The sequence below is a fragment of the Liolophura sinensis genome, chromosome 1, assembly GCF_032854445.1.
Source record: "Liolophura sinensis isolate JHLJ2023 chromosome 1, CUHK_Ljap_v2, whole genome shotgun sequence".
Classification (NCBI taxonomy): Eukaryota; Metazoa; Mollusca; class Polyplacophora; order Chitonida; family Chitonidae; genus Liolophura; species Liolophura sinensis.
In genome coordinates, this window is record NC_088295.1 from 78,445,184 (window position 1) to 78,459,898 (window position 14,715).

The 14,715-nt window shown below is 37.9% G+C and overlaps 1 protein-coding gene across 1 annotated transcript in view; it reads right to left on the bottom strand.

Moving 5' to 3' along the window:
* Positions 1-10,595: 10,595 nt before the first annotated feature.
* LOC135464396 (macrophage mannose receptor 1-like) overlaps positions 10,596-14,715 on the bottom strand; it is a 33,261-nt gene continuing 29,141 nt past the window's right edge. The window contains exons 39-44 of the mRNA XM_064741827.1: positions 14,404-14,575; positions 13,602-13,868; positions 12,872-13,051; positions 12,311-12,472; positions 11,888-11,965; positions 10,596-11,024 (exon numbers count right to left, since the gene is read on the bottom strand). Of these exons, the coding sequence (XP_064597897.1) occupies positions 10,801-11,024; positions 11,888-11,965; positions 12,311-12,472; positions 12,872-13,051; positions 13,602-13,868; positions 14,404-14,575 (1,083 nt within the window). The 3' untranslated portion in view covers positions 10,596-10,800. The remainder of the gene's footprint in view (positions 11,025-11,887; positions 11,966-12,310; positions 12,473-12,871; positions 13,052-13,601; positions 13,869-14,403; positions 14,576-14,715) is intronic.

The window sequence follows — 14,715 nt, forward strand, 5'->3', positions numbered from 1 at the left end:
TTAAACTGGTGAATTGCAATACTTTTAGAGCTTTCCTTGACACTGTCCTTCAGTTGACTGCTGTGAAATACGCCAAATATTGGAAAAGTTGTTTTTATAGTAAATGGCCTGTATGCTTTCAGCCCGTCGACTAAATTAGCAAATCCTACTCAGGTGTGGATAGATCTGAAATTCTGACATCTCAGTGATGATGGTTATGGTTGACAACAACACTGGACGTCAAAAAACACTGCGATGTATGCACATCATTTTATCGTATAGGCGCATAAGTGATAAATGAAAAAAAGTGTAATTCAATATATACATGGTTGGTCATTGTGTGTATAAGAATATTGATAGGTTGCCTCTTTAAAAGGGCAGACAACATTTGAATAAATGGTCATCATCAAGACCATTTGTTGGTGATTCAAAATATGGTCTTCATGGTTATTGTTTTATTACCGTGACTAGACTAAGGAATAAGGTTCTAGGGTTGACGTTTTGGACCACAACAGAGTTGCGTCACCGATCAGCATGAATATACATGTGGTATTGCATCTATACCTTTATTCCAGCAATATAACAGTTAGAATCTGCCTAGCATCAATAAAATAATATGTGACGTCACTGTGCTTCAGCTTGTTCAATGTGGCCGAAAGAATACACCATAGAGACTCCTCGTTTTTGTGTTTTGCTCACTGTCAAAGTCATAAAAAACATGGTTGGAATTTGTTTGAAATGACACAAGCAAATATTCTTATGGTGGTTCCTTCATTAAGTTGGTTTTGTGTGTATAACATTTGTAAAACACATACAACGTTATATCTTGCAATAAAACGCGAATATGAATGGAGACAAAAATGACAAGAATACTGCAGACATTCAGTTTTAAAGATCTTAAGTCATGTAACATGGCATCTACAACAAATTACAAGGATATGATAAAATAATTGCTGCATATTCTTTAAGATATGGAAGTTATTTTTTTATTTTAATGTGCCTGTAGTGCTTTCAAAACCCCAAACTCCTAATGTAAAGAAAATAATCAAGGAATTATAAACAGAGCAATACTGACATTAACATGTGATGTACTTGACTCGTGTAACGCCATGGAGCCTATAACTGGACGGTACATCAAGCTGTTTGATGGCATGCTCCCGTTGATAGTACATTGTTCTGCCATCTCCCAGTGTCACTAGTCATGAAGTAGGGGTTCACCAGTGGCTTTATCCTATTGTTTGTATAAGGAGCGGGAAAGAGTCCTCTGGATGGTGATAAATGTTACTAACAGCAAATTAAATGTGAAAACTTCTGTTAGCACGACATTTTCTGTCCTTACAATGCACCGTATTCACGGCCTGAACGGAAATAAAAGAGAGCTGAAAGGTGCAATACGACATGTGCTAGTAAAATGGTTACTAGTCTTGTTTTCCATGTATTTGAAGGCAATGTTGTGGACAGTGCAAAAAAAGATTAGTCGGCTGCAAATATCATAAAAAATCCCAATATTGGAGTCAAGCCTTTATCAGGCACAAGCGCCTGCTCCAGTTTATGTGACCACAAATCTCTAGATCTTGAAATGTTAAAATGATTATACATGTATTCATCTGCCGAATTGTATTTTTCCACCACACCATGCTTTGCATCAAATACATTTGCAGGTGAACATAGAATTCAAATATTATGTTTCAGTTGTAAGTTGTTATGTTACATTTTTCATACAATCGTGTTTTTGTAATGATTTTTAAATTTGTATTAATTTTGTAGAAATATATAAGAATGTTAGAAATGACACTTAACATGGGCGGAACATGAAGCTTTCTATAACATCACCCTCCTGCTGACAATGTTAAGACATCATGAGATTAAAGATTACAAATGGCTTGACCGTGACAACAGTTCACAATGATACATCTATGGCTGGCCACTGTGTGTGTACAGACCCCCCGTAGTACAAACGCATCAGTGAAAGCGCAATCCAAGCTCATCAGAAATTTCCAACACGTATATCATAGGAACGGTTTCTTAAGAATTTATATTTCATCTTATGTTCGTCAGTACCAGTGTGTTATCCAGTTTAAGATTTACGCCAAACGTCCCAGATTTTATTTAAGACGTTTCACAGCATTTGTCAAGGCAAGGTATACACAATGTACTAAATAGTCTGAACGGCAAAACTATTAGTTCTGTTAGAAGTCACAGAGAGTAAAACGTTGGTGTTGGACATCAGCCCATTTCACATAAAGTTTACATTTCCTGATCTGTGTTATCATGATCAGTTGGATAATGTATCATTGTTATTCTCAATTATTCTCTTTACAGATAAAGATTCAAAATGGCACCGCAGATAATGACAGAGATTTGTCTACCTTTTGACTTGAGCCAAATTGAAATGGAAATACCTCATGATGAGAAACAAGGGATTTCAGGACAGGACGGTAAGTTTACATGGACAATTGGACGATCATATTACCTCCTCCAATCTATATACAATGCAAAAGAGCATAAGCGCCGTGTGTTTCGGGAAAGATGCTTTGCATCTCTGTGAGAATGGTGAAGATAACATATGACTGGAGAAAAAACTTTAATGGACACACGATAGAGTGAAAACAATTATTACATCTAAATGTGTAAAGAAAGTAACTGAAATTTTTCAGAAAATTATTTCAATTCTTAGCCAGGAAATCATTTTCTCATTTTTTCGTTACCACTGTTTTAGGCAATGCTGAAGAAGTAAGAACAAAGGTGACTATAACTGCCCTCCAAGTGATGCCCAGAATGTGGATAGGAGACGTCAGTCTGAAGTCTTGTCTAAAGAAACCAAATCAACGACTTCCGAAAAGATATCGTCAGATACGGTTCAGATCACAGAAGGAAGTTCGGTATTACCTGAGTCGCCCTTTGGTGGCGGAGTCCAGACTCAAGAGGATGATTAGTAACATCAAGAGGAAATTGCTGGCAAGAAAATGAAAGTGATTATTCACTTTTTCTACAAGAGATTTCTGCTTAAAGGCATACCCAGAGTATTGCATTTTTGAAGATCGAAGTTGTGCTATTTGTTATGACAATACATTGTTACGTTTTGCTGTGGAATAAAATGCAGTAGACTGAGTTTCTTTGGTTATTTATTTTGTTGTTTATTCGGTCAAGTTATTTTTTTCTACGATACGCAAAGCTGGATACACTGAACATGTTTGTAACGACGTTATTGTATAATGCCTCAGTAGTTTTGTTCATGTGTACTGTATGAACTAAGGACATGGTGTGTTGGAGTTTTCCAAAGCCAGAGGTTTATGCCATGCAGTGTTTTAGTTGTCAGATCGGATTAATTCACCAATTGTGTAATTACAACAATCGCAAAATTTATAAATCGCTCATAAAGCAACGACGTTAATTTTGCGGTGCGGGCAAAATATACATGCTAATGCCAATTAATACATCAAATGATTGATTCATCAAAAGATTGAGATTATATGGTGGACTTTTTAGATCCGATTAAAAAACTGAAGCGAATTGACGTCCCCATTCTTTTAATGTGCTCTCTAGTTACCATATCTTTAAGTTCCGTATGAATATACGTTATACTACATCTATAACTACATTTAATCTGGAAATAAAAGAGCCTGTTTTTTGGCAGCAATAAAGGTATTACAGTATCAGTAACCATGAAGTAAAGGTGACTTGATCGTGACCTGAGTTCACTATTATACACCAATGGCTTACTATTGTTTATATAACGATGACCGGCGACAGAGCCCCTTGTGTCAAATTCCACCCAAGCCGGGTCGATAAGCGTTGAAGGTATATAGCGAAAAATTTCAAAACATTTTCATTCAAGTTCCAGTTTATTGCTGTAGCATCCTAGTTTTTTCCTGTCTGCTGTGTACACTTTCACTAAAGCATTTATTATCGGATATTATCTGCAGTGTTTAGTAAGGTAAGGCATGGCATACATTAAGCTGGCAAACATATGATTATCACTTCAACTTGAAGCACTAAAAATGCAAGGGGCTGTGGTTTTCTAGTTTCTGCTGTACGTGTTTAAGTACGTATGCGAAAATTGTAATTTTTTTTAAACATGTCATTGGTTTCTCCTTTCATATTTTTTATTCCAGGTAACATTCAAAATGGCTCCCCAAATGCTAACATTCTTATCTGCTATTTGAGGTAAAAGAAACGACAACAGAATTTCATGACCAGTGTCAAGGCTATTCAGAATCTGACGGTAAGACTTATGTTTACAACGTGAAAATACCTTTTCATTGATGATACTTCATTTCACTGTGTTGTGTTAGAATGCCAAAGCCTGGAACTACTGGAAACAAAAAACTGCATTTCCTTTTATCCAATATTTTTTTTCTCCAAAAGAGACAGTAAAATCATAAATTGGAGATAAATTCCTCATTTCTCCACAATATCCTCTACGTTTTCACGTTTGGAATACTGATGATTAATTTCAGGCAGTTCCAAAGTTGGGAGAATAAAAGTGACGATAACTGCCAACCCGGTGATACCCAACATATGGAAAGGAGACGTCAACCTTAAGCCCTGTCTGAAGAAATCATATGACCGCACAGGCCTTCTGGGCAAAGCTCGTCACATAAGATTCAACCCTCAAATGGAATTCGACCGGCCCGGATAGCACAGTTGGTAGAGCGTCCGCTTCGGGACCGGTAGATCCAGGATCAATTCTTGATCGAGTCACACCTAAGACTTTAAAAGAGGAAGTTGTAACTTCCTCGCTTGGCGTTCAGCATGAAGGGGATAGTGCAACGACTGGTTGACCCGTATCAGTATGGCTCGGGCGGGCCGGCTTACTTGCCTTCGGTAAGTCGTCTCAGTGAGGCAGCACTAAATAAAAGAGCGGTGGAAATCCGTCCTGCAACAAGGAGGCACATTACACGTACATGCACCCTAATGATTCCTTCGTCGTCATATGACTGAAAAATTGTTGAGAACGACGTTAAACCCCAAGCACTCACTCACTCAAACGGAATTCCTATATTACCTGAACAGCCCTCTGGTCGCCGAGTCTGGACCGAAGCGTGTAATTAGTACAACAGAGGCCAAAATTTTGGCAAGAATGTGAGCGAGATTAATACGTTGACGTTGGCTTATGTTTGGCTTCTATGTGTATTTTACTAGAAAGGCATAAGCACGGATAGTTCTTTCCGAAAATGTGATATGATCCCGCATTTATGATATTCAGTTGTGTTTGTTACGTTTACCGATTGTTATGTTTTCTGCTGAAATAAAATACATTACACTGGACTGTCATTACTATGGTATTACTTGTTACTCGGAAGATGGATCTTACTTTAACTGTTAATGTAAATGAGTAAAATTATACTTATTCAGATAACACTATCGAGTGTGTGATCCTGCAACGAAAACGGACCTTTCAAAATGATGGCCTCAACTGACAGGGATGTTCAATAGTTTCTAGAACAAATCCCTAATCTTTCAAAATGGGCTTTCCCGACAGGCGAAACTGACGAGTTCGACTGCTTTCGTCTGACGACTATGGACTAAGAACTAAAACCTTAGTTCTAACTACGACTTACACGTATAAACAGCCCCAGATCTAGGTTAAAGGCTGGCCCTGTTAGCAACAAACCCGACGAATCCATTCACAATGCATAACACTCAGACGGGCTCATAACACTATTATTATTTATGATCGTGACACCACCGACATTAGCTATGTAGAAGACACCCCTATAACAGGTATGAATGAATGATTATGGCTTAACGCCACATCGGCAATTTTGCAGCCATATCGTAGCGACATACCAGATATGTAGACAATTCTCTCGTGCATGTATTAGCATGTGGACTATGTCCTTTTATTAGCTACGTAGAAATTTCCGTTGTGTCCAAAATATCGAAACAAAAAAATACTTATTTCTAACCATATGTCCTTTATTTTTAAATTTACAATGGAGCTCCGTGCGAGAAGGGTGCATTACGAACAAATTCCACCGTTTCAATCGAACGACAAAGTCCAATCAAAAGATCCGATAAAACATAAATGTCATAAATGTTCAACAGACGTCAAGGTTGTCTGAGTACCGATATCATAAACGTGACTAAAATGTCAGAACATTGTAGCGTTCTATTTGTTCGTGTGTTTCATTGAAAAGTTGTATTCTTGTGCCTACTTGGGACGAACAAACGTGCCCTTATGATAGATATAGCCGCTGGAACATATCAGATCAAATGTTTTACATTTTTAATTTAATTTAATTATAAGATTCATGAGGGCTCATTCGGCAATGTGGTGCTGTGGTCATGTGATGCGATAGCTGTCAGCCAAAGTGCCGTTAGATGAGAAATGCTTCAGGAGAGAAATGCGAGTGAGTCTGCCATAAGAAAAAGTATAGAGAGGGATAAGCTGAGATTAAGAGAAGGAAGTATTGAAGACAGAAAAAGAAAGATGAGATGCTCTGAATTCAGGCTGCACTCAAAACTGAAATTATTGAGTAAGCTGCAAAGTTTTTTGTTGAACATACAAGTAATGCATTACTGTATTAAATTAAGCAACAACAACTTGTCATTGTCTGTGTCACTAGCTCGGTCGTGATTGTTGGTGACAGGAACGGTATTCCACGGAGTTGTGTTGAATGCTTTATGTTAATTTCATCTCACAATTACTATTGAAAAATATTCGTAAACAGTCCTATCTCGAGGCTAAGAATAAACAGCCCAAGGCCGAAGGGAAAATATGAGAAAGGCCTAGAATAAAGCTTTATCAGTCAGGCCTCACAAGTTTTCTTTCACACCTCTGCAGCATCAACTGCTGTTACGCTGAAAGAATTGTCCATAAAATTCTGCATTCACATAGTAATGTTCACAATCAGTGAGTAAGATCATTTACTCTGTCATCACTGTACCTCAAAGGTTGTTAAATACATTCGAGTGCAAATGGACAGGTATGCTTGATGCTGAAACTAATCAATTCTCACAATAATCATATGTGATACCCTTTGTGTGTAATTATTATAACAGAAGAGCACCGGTAGTTATATGATATAGCAAATATTTCAGCATGTAACATTGGCATTATAGCTTAAGATTTGTAAAAGGACTGGCCTTGCATATAGTTTTAAACTTCAGATATATGTACAAATCACTTGAAAGAGTCAGTTACATTCATAAAAAAATATTTTTCATAAATTGCAGCTAGGATTAAATTACATTGTGATTCACTGAATCATTAGTGATCATATTTTATGCCACATTTCATTGGCTACACTGGATTTAAATTTTTGTTTTTATCTGTAACAATCACATTCAATTGATCGCTTGACATTTCCATTTAAATTGATATAGACTATACCATTTTACTATGTGTCTCTATATGTCTCCGTACATTAAGTGTGTGATCTGTATTATTTTTTAAAATCTTTCTGATCATGGTAATGTAATATCAGTCTTCATGGTAAACAGAGTGATACATCCTCTTCATGGGAAGATTCAAATCGAAATTGATCATTCTAACCCTCACCTTCATCTCATCCTGATACCTTAAGATCATTTGTGTTTGTATATTATCTAGAAGTATGATAGGGTTATGTAAATATGTTATTATTGAACACAAAGGATACTGCTCCGTTTACAAATTTACTTGTCCTGCAAGAGACAAACACTACACAGACCATACTAAAACAGCTGATAAGAGTGAACGCTCTCACCACTTCTGCGACTATGTTGGTTTCTGTCATACCAAAGACTTTATGAGCCATCACAAACACCAGGTTGTAGAGAACTTGTCACTGACTATGAGATCATACTTATAGTGACACTTGTCCATGGATACTATTCAGTGGTATCCACAGGTGTTGTTGAATCATGGCACCAAAGCCTGCAAGCAGCTTGGAGATAATTATTGAGATAAAGAATATTATCATATGTGTTTGGTTTTTAATTCAAATAAATTCTCAATAAATTAAAAAACGACATAAAACTAATAAAAGTTGGTAATATGCAGAGCAGAAGCAATGTGCAGTTTTCAGTGACCACAGAAAAAGGATATAAGTGCTTGTATTGGTTGACAATACGTTCATTATGGTCTATAGTATTGAATCATTACTTTTTCACAATAGCATTCATATCGTCAACAACATACAGCATACAAAGTGAGCAATAGGTTAGCATGTGGCAATTAATACATTAGAAGATGCTTTGATGATAGTGGCTTTTCAAGGTAGAACTAGAGGTCGACCGATTGCTAGTTACATTTCACCTCAGTCTGAGTACTGAGTAGGCCTATATGTTTGTCCCTTGGTGGGGAAGGGTGAAGGGTGGGGGCACGAGCAAACGTCAGTTACAATCAGGGATGAGTTTGATCGCAATAAGCGTTCAGAAGAACTTTATTATTTCTCAAACAGTCCACAACAGTGAATGCTTCAAAGCCTTTTGTCAACCCAATGTGATTCTAAAAATGTGACAAAAGAAAAATGGTGAACAACTCAAATATTTTCAAAATCACGTTCGAATTATCTTTCTCGGGGTTATGCACAGGGTTAGGAAGCAGACCTTGTCCTCCAGGACTGCGTCTCTCTTAGGCAACCTAAATAGTCGAACTAGAAATCTAAATCTGGCACCAAAACACACTTACAGATATCTGAAAAAGTGCTGACATGGAGTTTTGATGTACTTGACTTATGTCACATTATCACCGTGGAGTCTATAAAAGCGCGGTACATCAAACTGTTTGTTGCGCCACGCTCCCGTTGATAGTACATTGTTCGGCCATCTCCCAGAGTCACTAGCCATGAAGTAGGGGTTCACCAGTGGCTTTATCCTGACAAGAACTCACAGCAATACACCAATAGCTTACTACTGACTATATAACGATCACCCATGACAGAGCCCGTTGCGTCAAATTCCACCCAAGCCCATCCGCCAATCCCTAAAGATATATAAAGACAATATTTTAAAAATCTTGCATTGCTGTATCATGCAGCCGTCGTTTGTAATATCCCGTTTTTCTTCTGTGTAGGTATCCCGCTCTTCACATCACATCTTATCGAACATTGATACAGCTCTATACCAGAGAAAGTATTTAAGTTAGTATTTTTGTAGCAAAAAATGTCATTGCCACATTCTATGTCTTGTAAATTAAAGATAGAGGCCTGCAAATGAGGTAATGCTTTGAATTTTATATTGGCACCTGACAGTAATCCACCTTCCTGGACGAAATTCGGATGTATGTAATAACAAATAGGCACGAAAAGAGAATTCAAACTCATGGAATGATTGTTGTGTTCAAGAGTTTGTTATTATGGTATTCTTTTAATATTTTCACATACGGATCAATATGACCCCCCCCCCCCCCCCACTCCAGATTGTGTAAGACGTTTATTGGCCTATCGATTCCACTGAAATGGAAGTAGAAATATCTCACAAGGCGAGAAGATTTGCAGAAGCAGGCAGGAAGAGTGCCTAGTCTAATGTTAACATCAGTAACTCCCAATCGTTTCACACCGTTCTTAAGTGTACAGTTTTGGAATTCAAAAGTGAAGAACAAAACTAATACAATTGCATTTAACTTGCATGGTTTTCGCAATAAAGGATTGTATAACCATGAAGACATATACCTTAATGGTAAAACGACACGTTTTACAACAAACCTGCTCTTACAGATTTCGTGAATGAATATATCGCAAAAACATCATTCCACTAAAACAACAGCCAATCGTTATCATCTCTCCATCACTGATGACTAATGTCAGGTTTTTCCAAAGAAGTGAGAACAAAGGTGACGACAACTGCACATCAAGTGATACCCAGAATGTGGAAAGGCGACATCAACCTGAAGTCTTGTATAAGGAAACCAAAAATCCGGCTTTCAGAAAACCCTCGACGAATAAGATTCAGCACATAGAGGGAAATCCTGTTTTATCTGAACAGCCACCTGGTGGCGGAGTCCAGAATTAAGAGAATTATTAGTAATTTGAAGGGGAAAGTGTCGGTCGGCAGAAAGTGAGTGAATAACGCTTTAATGTATATCCATTGTGGATAAAGTGCTGTTTGTGGTGTACCATACCGTATGCATCGAAATTAGAAAAACCTCAACATTTAGATCAGGTAATTCTCTTTTCTCTGGTCGTACGCGTGAAGGTGTGACAGCAAGCTGCAGGTGGCTGTGAGTTTTCTCTGGTCTCTGCAATAATGCTAGCCGCCGTGGTATAAGTGAAATATTCTTCAGTATGGCGTAAAACACCAATAAAATAAATAAATAAATATTAGTTATTTCATGATATTCTAATTTAGAAACCTGTTCAGAAATGTCAGATAAAAAAATTAACATTGTAACAATATTTGTATAAAAAAGATGAACCTTCCACATTGTTTGTTGGACTTTCAATCGCTTCTTCATTACTATTATCAGACAGGGAATAATGGAAATTTTGAAGATTGAATTCCATTCTTGAATATGGCACCAAACAACAATGTAGTAATCAGCCAACTGCGTCAGGAGAGCATGACAGGGATGTGTTGATGTGCTGCAGGAGAATTTGTATGAACAATTTGAAATTTTCAAATTTAACAGTGTTTATTTACAAATACATTTCATTAATAACGAAATACAACATGAATTTGGTGGCACAAATAATCTTTACACACTGTAATTTTTACCCTATGTTGTTATTAAGAACACGTCCTAGAAAGGGAAACGTTCTGCTGTTGCCAATTATGATAATATGAAACGAAGTACACGGGCTGATTTATCTCTCTTTTCAGCCAAAGTTGACAAAGTCCCTTATCCTTTGAAACACTTCAGATAATACGAGATAAACGCAGTAATCTCTCTTACTAGTTAACGTTGACAGTATCTGACGATTTACTGTACAACGCGTTGTCAAATCCTTTGTTAATGCTCGAAGAATGTCTTTGTCGTTGTTGAAAGTTAAATATGGCTCCTTGTTTGAAGTGTATAAGAAGTCCGGCGCCAACGAGAGCAGCTACAATCAGAACGACAGCGATGACAATGCCAGCAATAGCTCCGGGCCCCAGGCCACCACCACTGCTATTGTTACCTGAATAAGAGAAAGAAACCGTCGTATTTACTTATTTATTTTATAGTGGCTTAGTTAAACCATTTCAATGGCATGACGAAATTGTGGACGGAGGAATTCAGACGGAGGAATTCAGGCGGATTCCCTGAGAAAGGGTAGGAGGAACCCCAAACCCTGGCGAAGTACATGACAAACGCCGTTGTCTAAAATATAGGCGCCTCGTGCTGGATTTGAGCACGTCACCTTACTTATATTTGTAAAGAGAAGATCGGTTTTGCTGAGTTAGACAGAATGACAGTTCTCATCTTTATCTAGGCTCTAAACCATCGTTAGAACTTACACCGTCCATTCAAACGTGGTGGATAAACAACCCATATTTTGAATTGGACAAAAGTTTTGTTATACATAGAATTGCTCTCTATCAAGAATGAAGGTTGTTGTCCATATCCAAACATTTTTGTGTCAAGAGGGAGATTCTTTGTGGAAGTTTTGTTTTACCAAACGATAACACAGATTATTGGGTATTAAAATATATACCTCTGAAGTGGATTATCAATATCAATTAAGTCAGACGGCTGTACAATTGTACTCCTAACCACATTTACTACTCTCTGAATAAATCTCCATTGATTTTATTTATTAATTGATTTAATTAGTGTTTCACGCCATAATTATGAATGCTTCATTTATATTACGGTGGTTATGTCTAAGGAGGAAAGAAACCAGTGAGACCAGAGTAAATCACCGCACTTCGCGAGGTGCCTGACAAACCTTACAACTTATAGCAGCCGCTGAGGCAGCAACAGCTGGATTCGTGCACGCGATCTCAACTGCCAAGGGCCTGCCACTTTGATCACAGTTGCCGAATGTTACTGGATCATTACCTTGCTGTCCTAGAGGTAACGGAGTCCTGTTGATTGGTCTGGTAATAAACCTTCCCCGTGTGCTGGATGTTTGTGAACCTAGAAAGATGCAAATGGATTGGTACTGAACAGCTCACTCCATCACACTTGTACGGTGTGATATACGCGGGTCATTAAACAAACCGAAACATATTCCAGGCCCAAATCAGATGTCCATACAGCAAAGAATACGAGAACGGTAAATGACGTTTTGTCAGTTGGAAACAATAATTAGATTAGGTCTTACAATGATATGAAATAGTATTAAAGGAAAATGCACTTAAAGATATTGTTATAAGCTAAGATCAATTCAGCACGTTTAGTTTGATAATGCAGAAAACAATAAGATAATGGAATGAATCCAAATGTATCAAAGAACTCATCTTTAAACATTTCGTAGCTTACGTAAAGTGACGAGAGGTTTTAAGGTGCGCTTGGTTTGCGGTTGAAATGTTATTGGCGCCTGTGTTATCCGCCTAGGCGTAGTTCTTAGATTGACTGGGCCTACTGTAAGTCTTTTTTGCGTAACTGGTTGCTGTGTTATAGGTGCCAATGTGGTTGACGTCACTGAAACAAAAACGGCATTTTTATTACGTCATGGCTTTAACTTAAAGATTCTAATTTTATTTTTTGAGAGTATCCAAACATCTCCTTAAAATATAGAATGTTAGTGATAATTTTACTTATTTATTTATTTATTTGACTGGCGTTGGACGCTGTACTCAGGAATATTTCATTTATACGATGACGGCGAGCATTATGAGGAAACTGTGAGGTTATGTCCAACTGTGATAACGTAATAATTCGAAACAACTCTCACGAATCAATTCTCACGAAACATCCTTGTTATTTAGGCAACAAATTGTCATGATACTGATGAAATACTGCTTGATAAGGCGTTAAACCCTAATCATTCAATCATTTATTTATTTTTGTAAAACACGTCGATGTTTTGAAGGTCATTACGTTTTGGCGCCCAGCAGATGTAGCCTCGTTTTGAGGAGCAGGCTTGGTCATACCACTTCCCCGTCACCGGGTTCATCTCCACACAGTCTTCGTCGTATGAACTCACTTGATTGCTGGGTTCGGATGGCGCCCAGTTAGTGTAACCGTCAGCAAACTTTATATCCCGCCACATAAACCCACCTGTTCATACGCAACGATGGTTAAAAGTGAAGAAATTTGTAGTAAGGCACGATGGTTAGGATATCTGAGGACTGAGTGTAAGATGACACCTTTATCACTTCAGGCGTTAAACCTGTTTTAGCAAATTAAGTCAAAATATTTCAGTGACTGTGTAGTGTCGCTGGAAGTGCTGTCTCTGAAACATGTTTAGATTTCATCAAGTTATGTGTATGCAACAATATGTCTCGAAAAGTCCAGTAAATCAATAGACAGCAATAAATCCAAATTCTTACTCAACTTGTGCTGATATATATAGTAGCACTTCAGTGTAGGCAGTTGCATTATACTGTGGACAAAGAAGATATAAAATGGCGCAAAATGTTTCAGATTCACTAGAGTGAAACAAATACAAGTAAACAGCAATATGCGAATACAACTCCAGGGTCTGCTTTCTAAATAAAATCTTCTTCAGTAATATTTCCTCTGTAAACAATATTGCTAGCGAAATGTGTTTAATCCTGGTGCATTTATAACTAAAAGTTTTGTATCTAATCAAGATGTTGGAGTGTACCATCATCAGCAGCTGCCAATCCTATCCACAGGTTCACGTACGGATTCTTGTTCTGAGACATGATAGATGTGATGAAGTCCTGGTCCTGTTTGCTCGTGATGGTCACGAGATGCATGTTTCGCCTCTTACACTGGTACTCAGCTCCGGACCAACTCTGCAGAGACCTCACCTCGTAGTAGTAACAGTAGTTGTTTACTGAGGACGGTATCCACTGCCTGACAGCGCAGGGGCGGTGCATGGCAAGAGGCGTGGTTTCAGGCTTGCTGGCTGTAGCGGGAAATCAGGAAGATTATGTGATTGTTGTTCAATGCGATTTTCTGAAGAAAGTTTCATTTATACGACGATGTGCAGTTTTATTAATGGAAAACTGAAGTGTTCGGAGCAGACTGTATTCATACCATTCATAACAAGGATTACTATTGAGTCAAATATCAGAGGAAACAAAGATTGAGAAAGAGTTTTTGTTTTCATGATACAGGGCCTAGTTGTTCGAAAGTGTGTGAGAACGTACGCCCGGTATTAACTTTACTCCTCAATAAATGCCATTTACTTTCTATCAGGATGAGATGCTATATGACTCACTTAACTTTAATACACTTTTGAACATTTTATAGCCCTTCTTTCGATGTGAAACAAGAACAGAGAGGGGCGCATGCGTTGTGAAAATTATGGAAGTGTTTCGGAAAAGTGCAAAAATGGCTAAGTAAACAGGCGTCCACCATGACTGACTGTGTTGTGTATGTAAGTGTATTTTCCTGTTCAGTGGAACATGCATATGGAGAAGACCAGTGTACAATCATACCTATAGATATTTTACAAATGGCTGGATATTTATTCACACAAAGGGTGTCGTTCCATCGGCTGTTTGACATCATGGCCACACACCCTTCCCCGTCTAGTTTGCTAGGCTCTTTTCTTGACCAGTGTGTGTATAAAATCGGCCAGCCATCTGTCCAGCTGTACTGACCGGAGTTCTGCAAAGAAGCGTTTATACTAACTAAATAAAAATCTCAGTGAAATATTCCTCAGCCCTAACAGACATACTTAAGCTGCATCCAACAACGTATTTGTTTCTTGGTTGATTGGGATTTAAGCCAGAAATGAATACCACCGC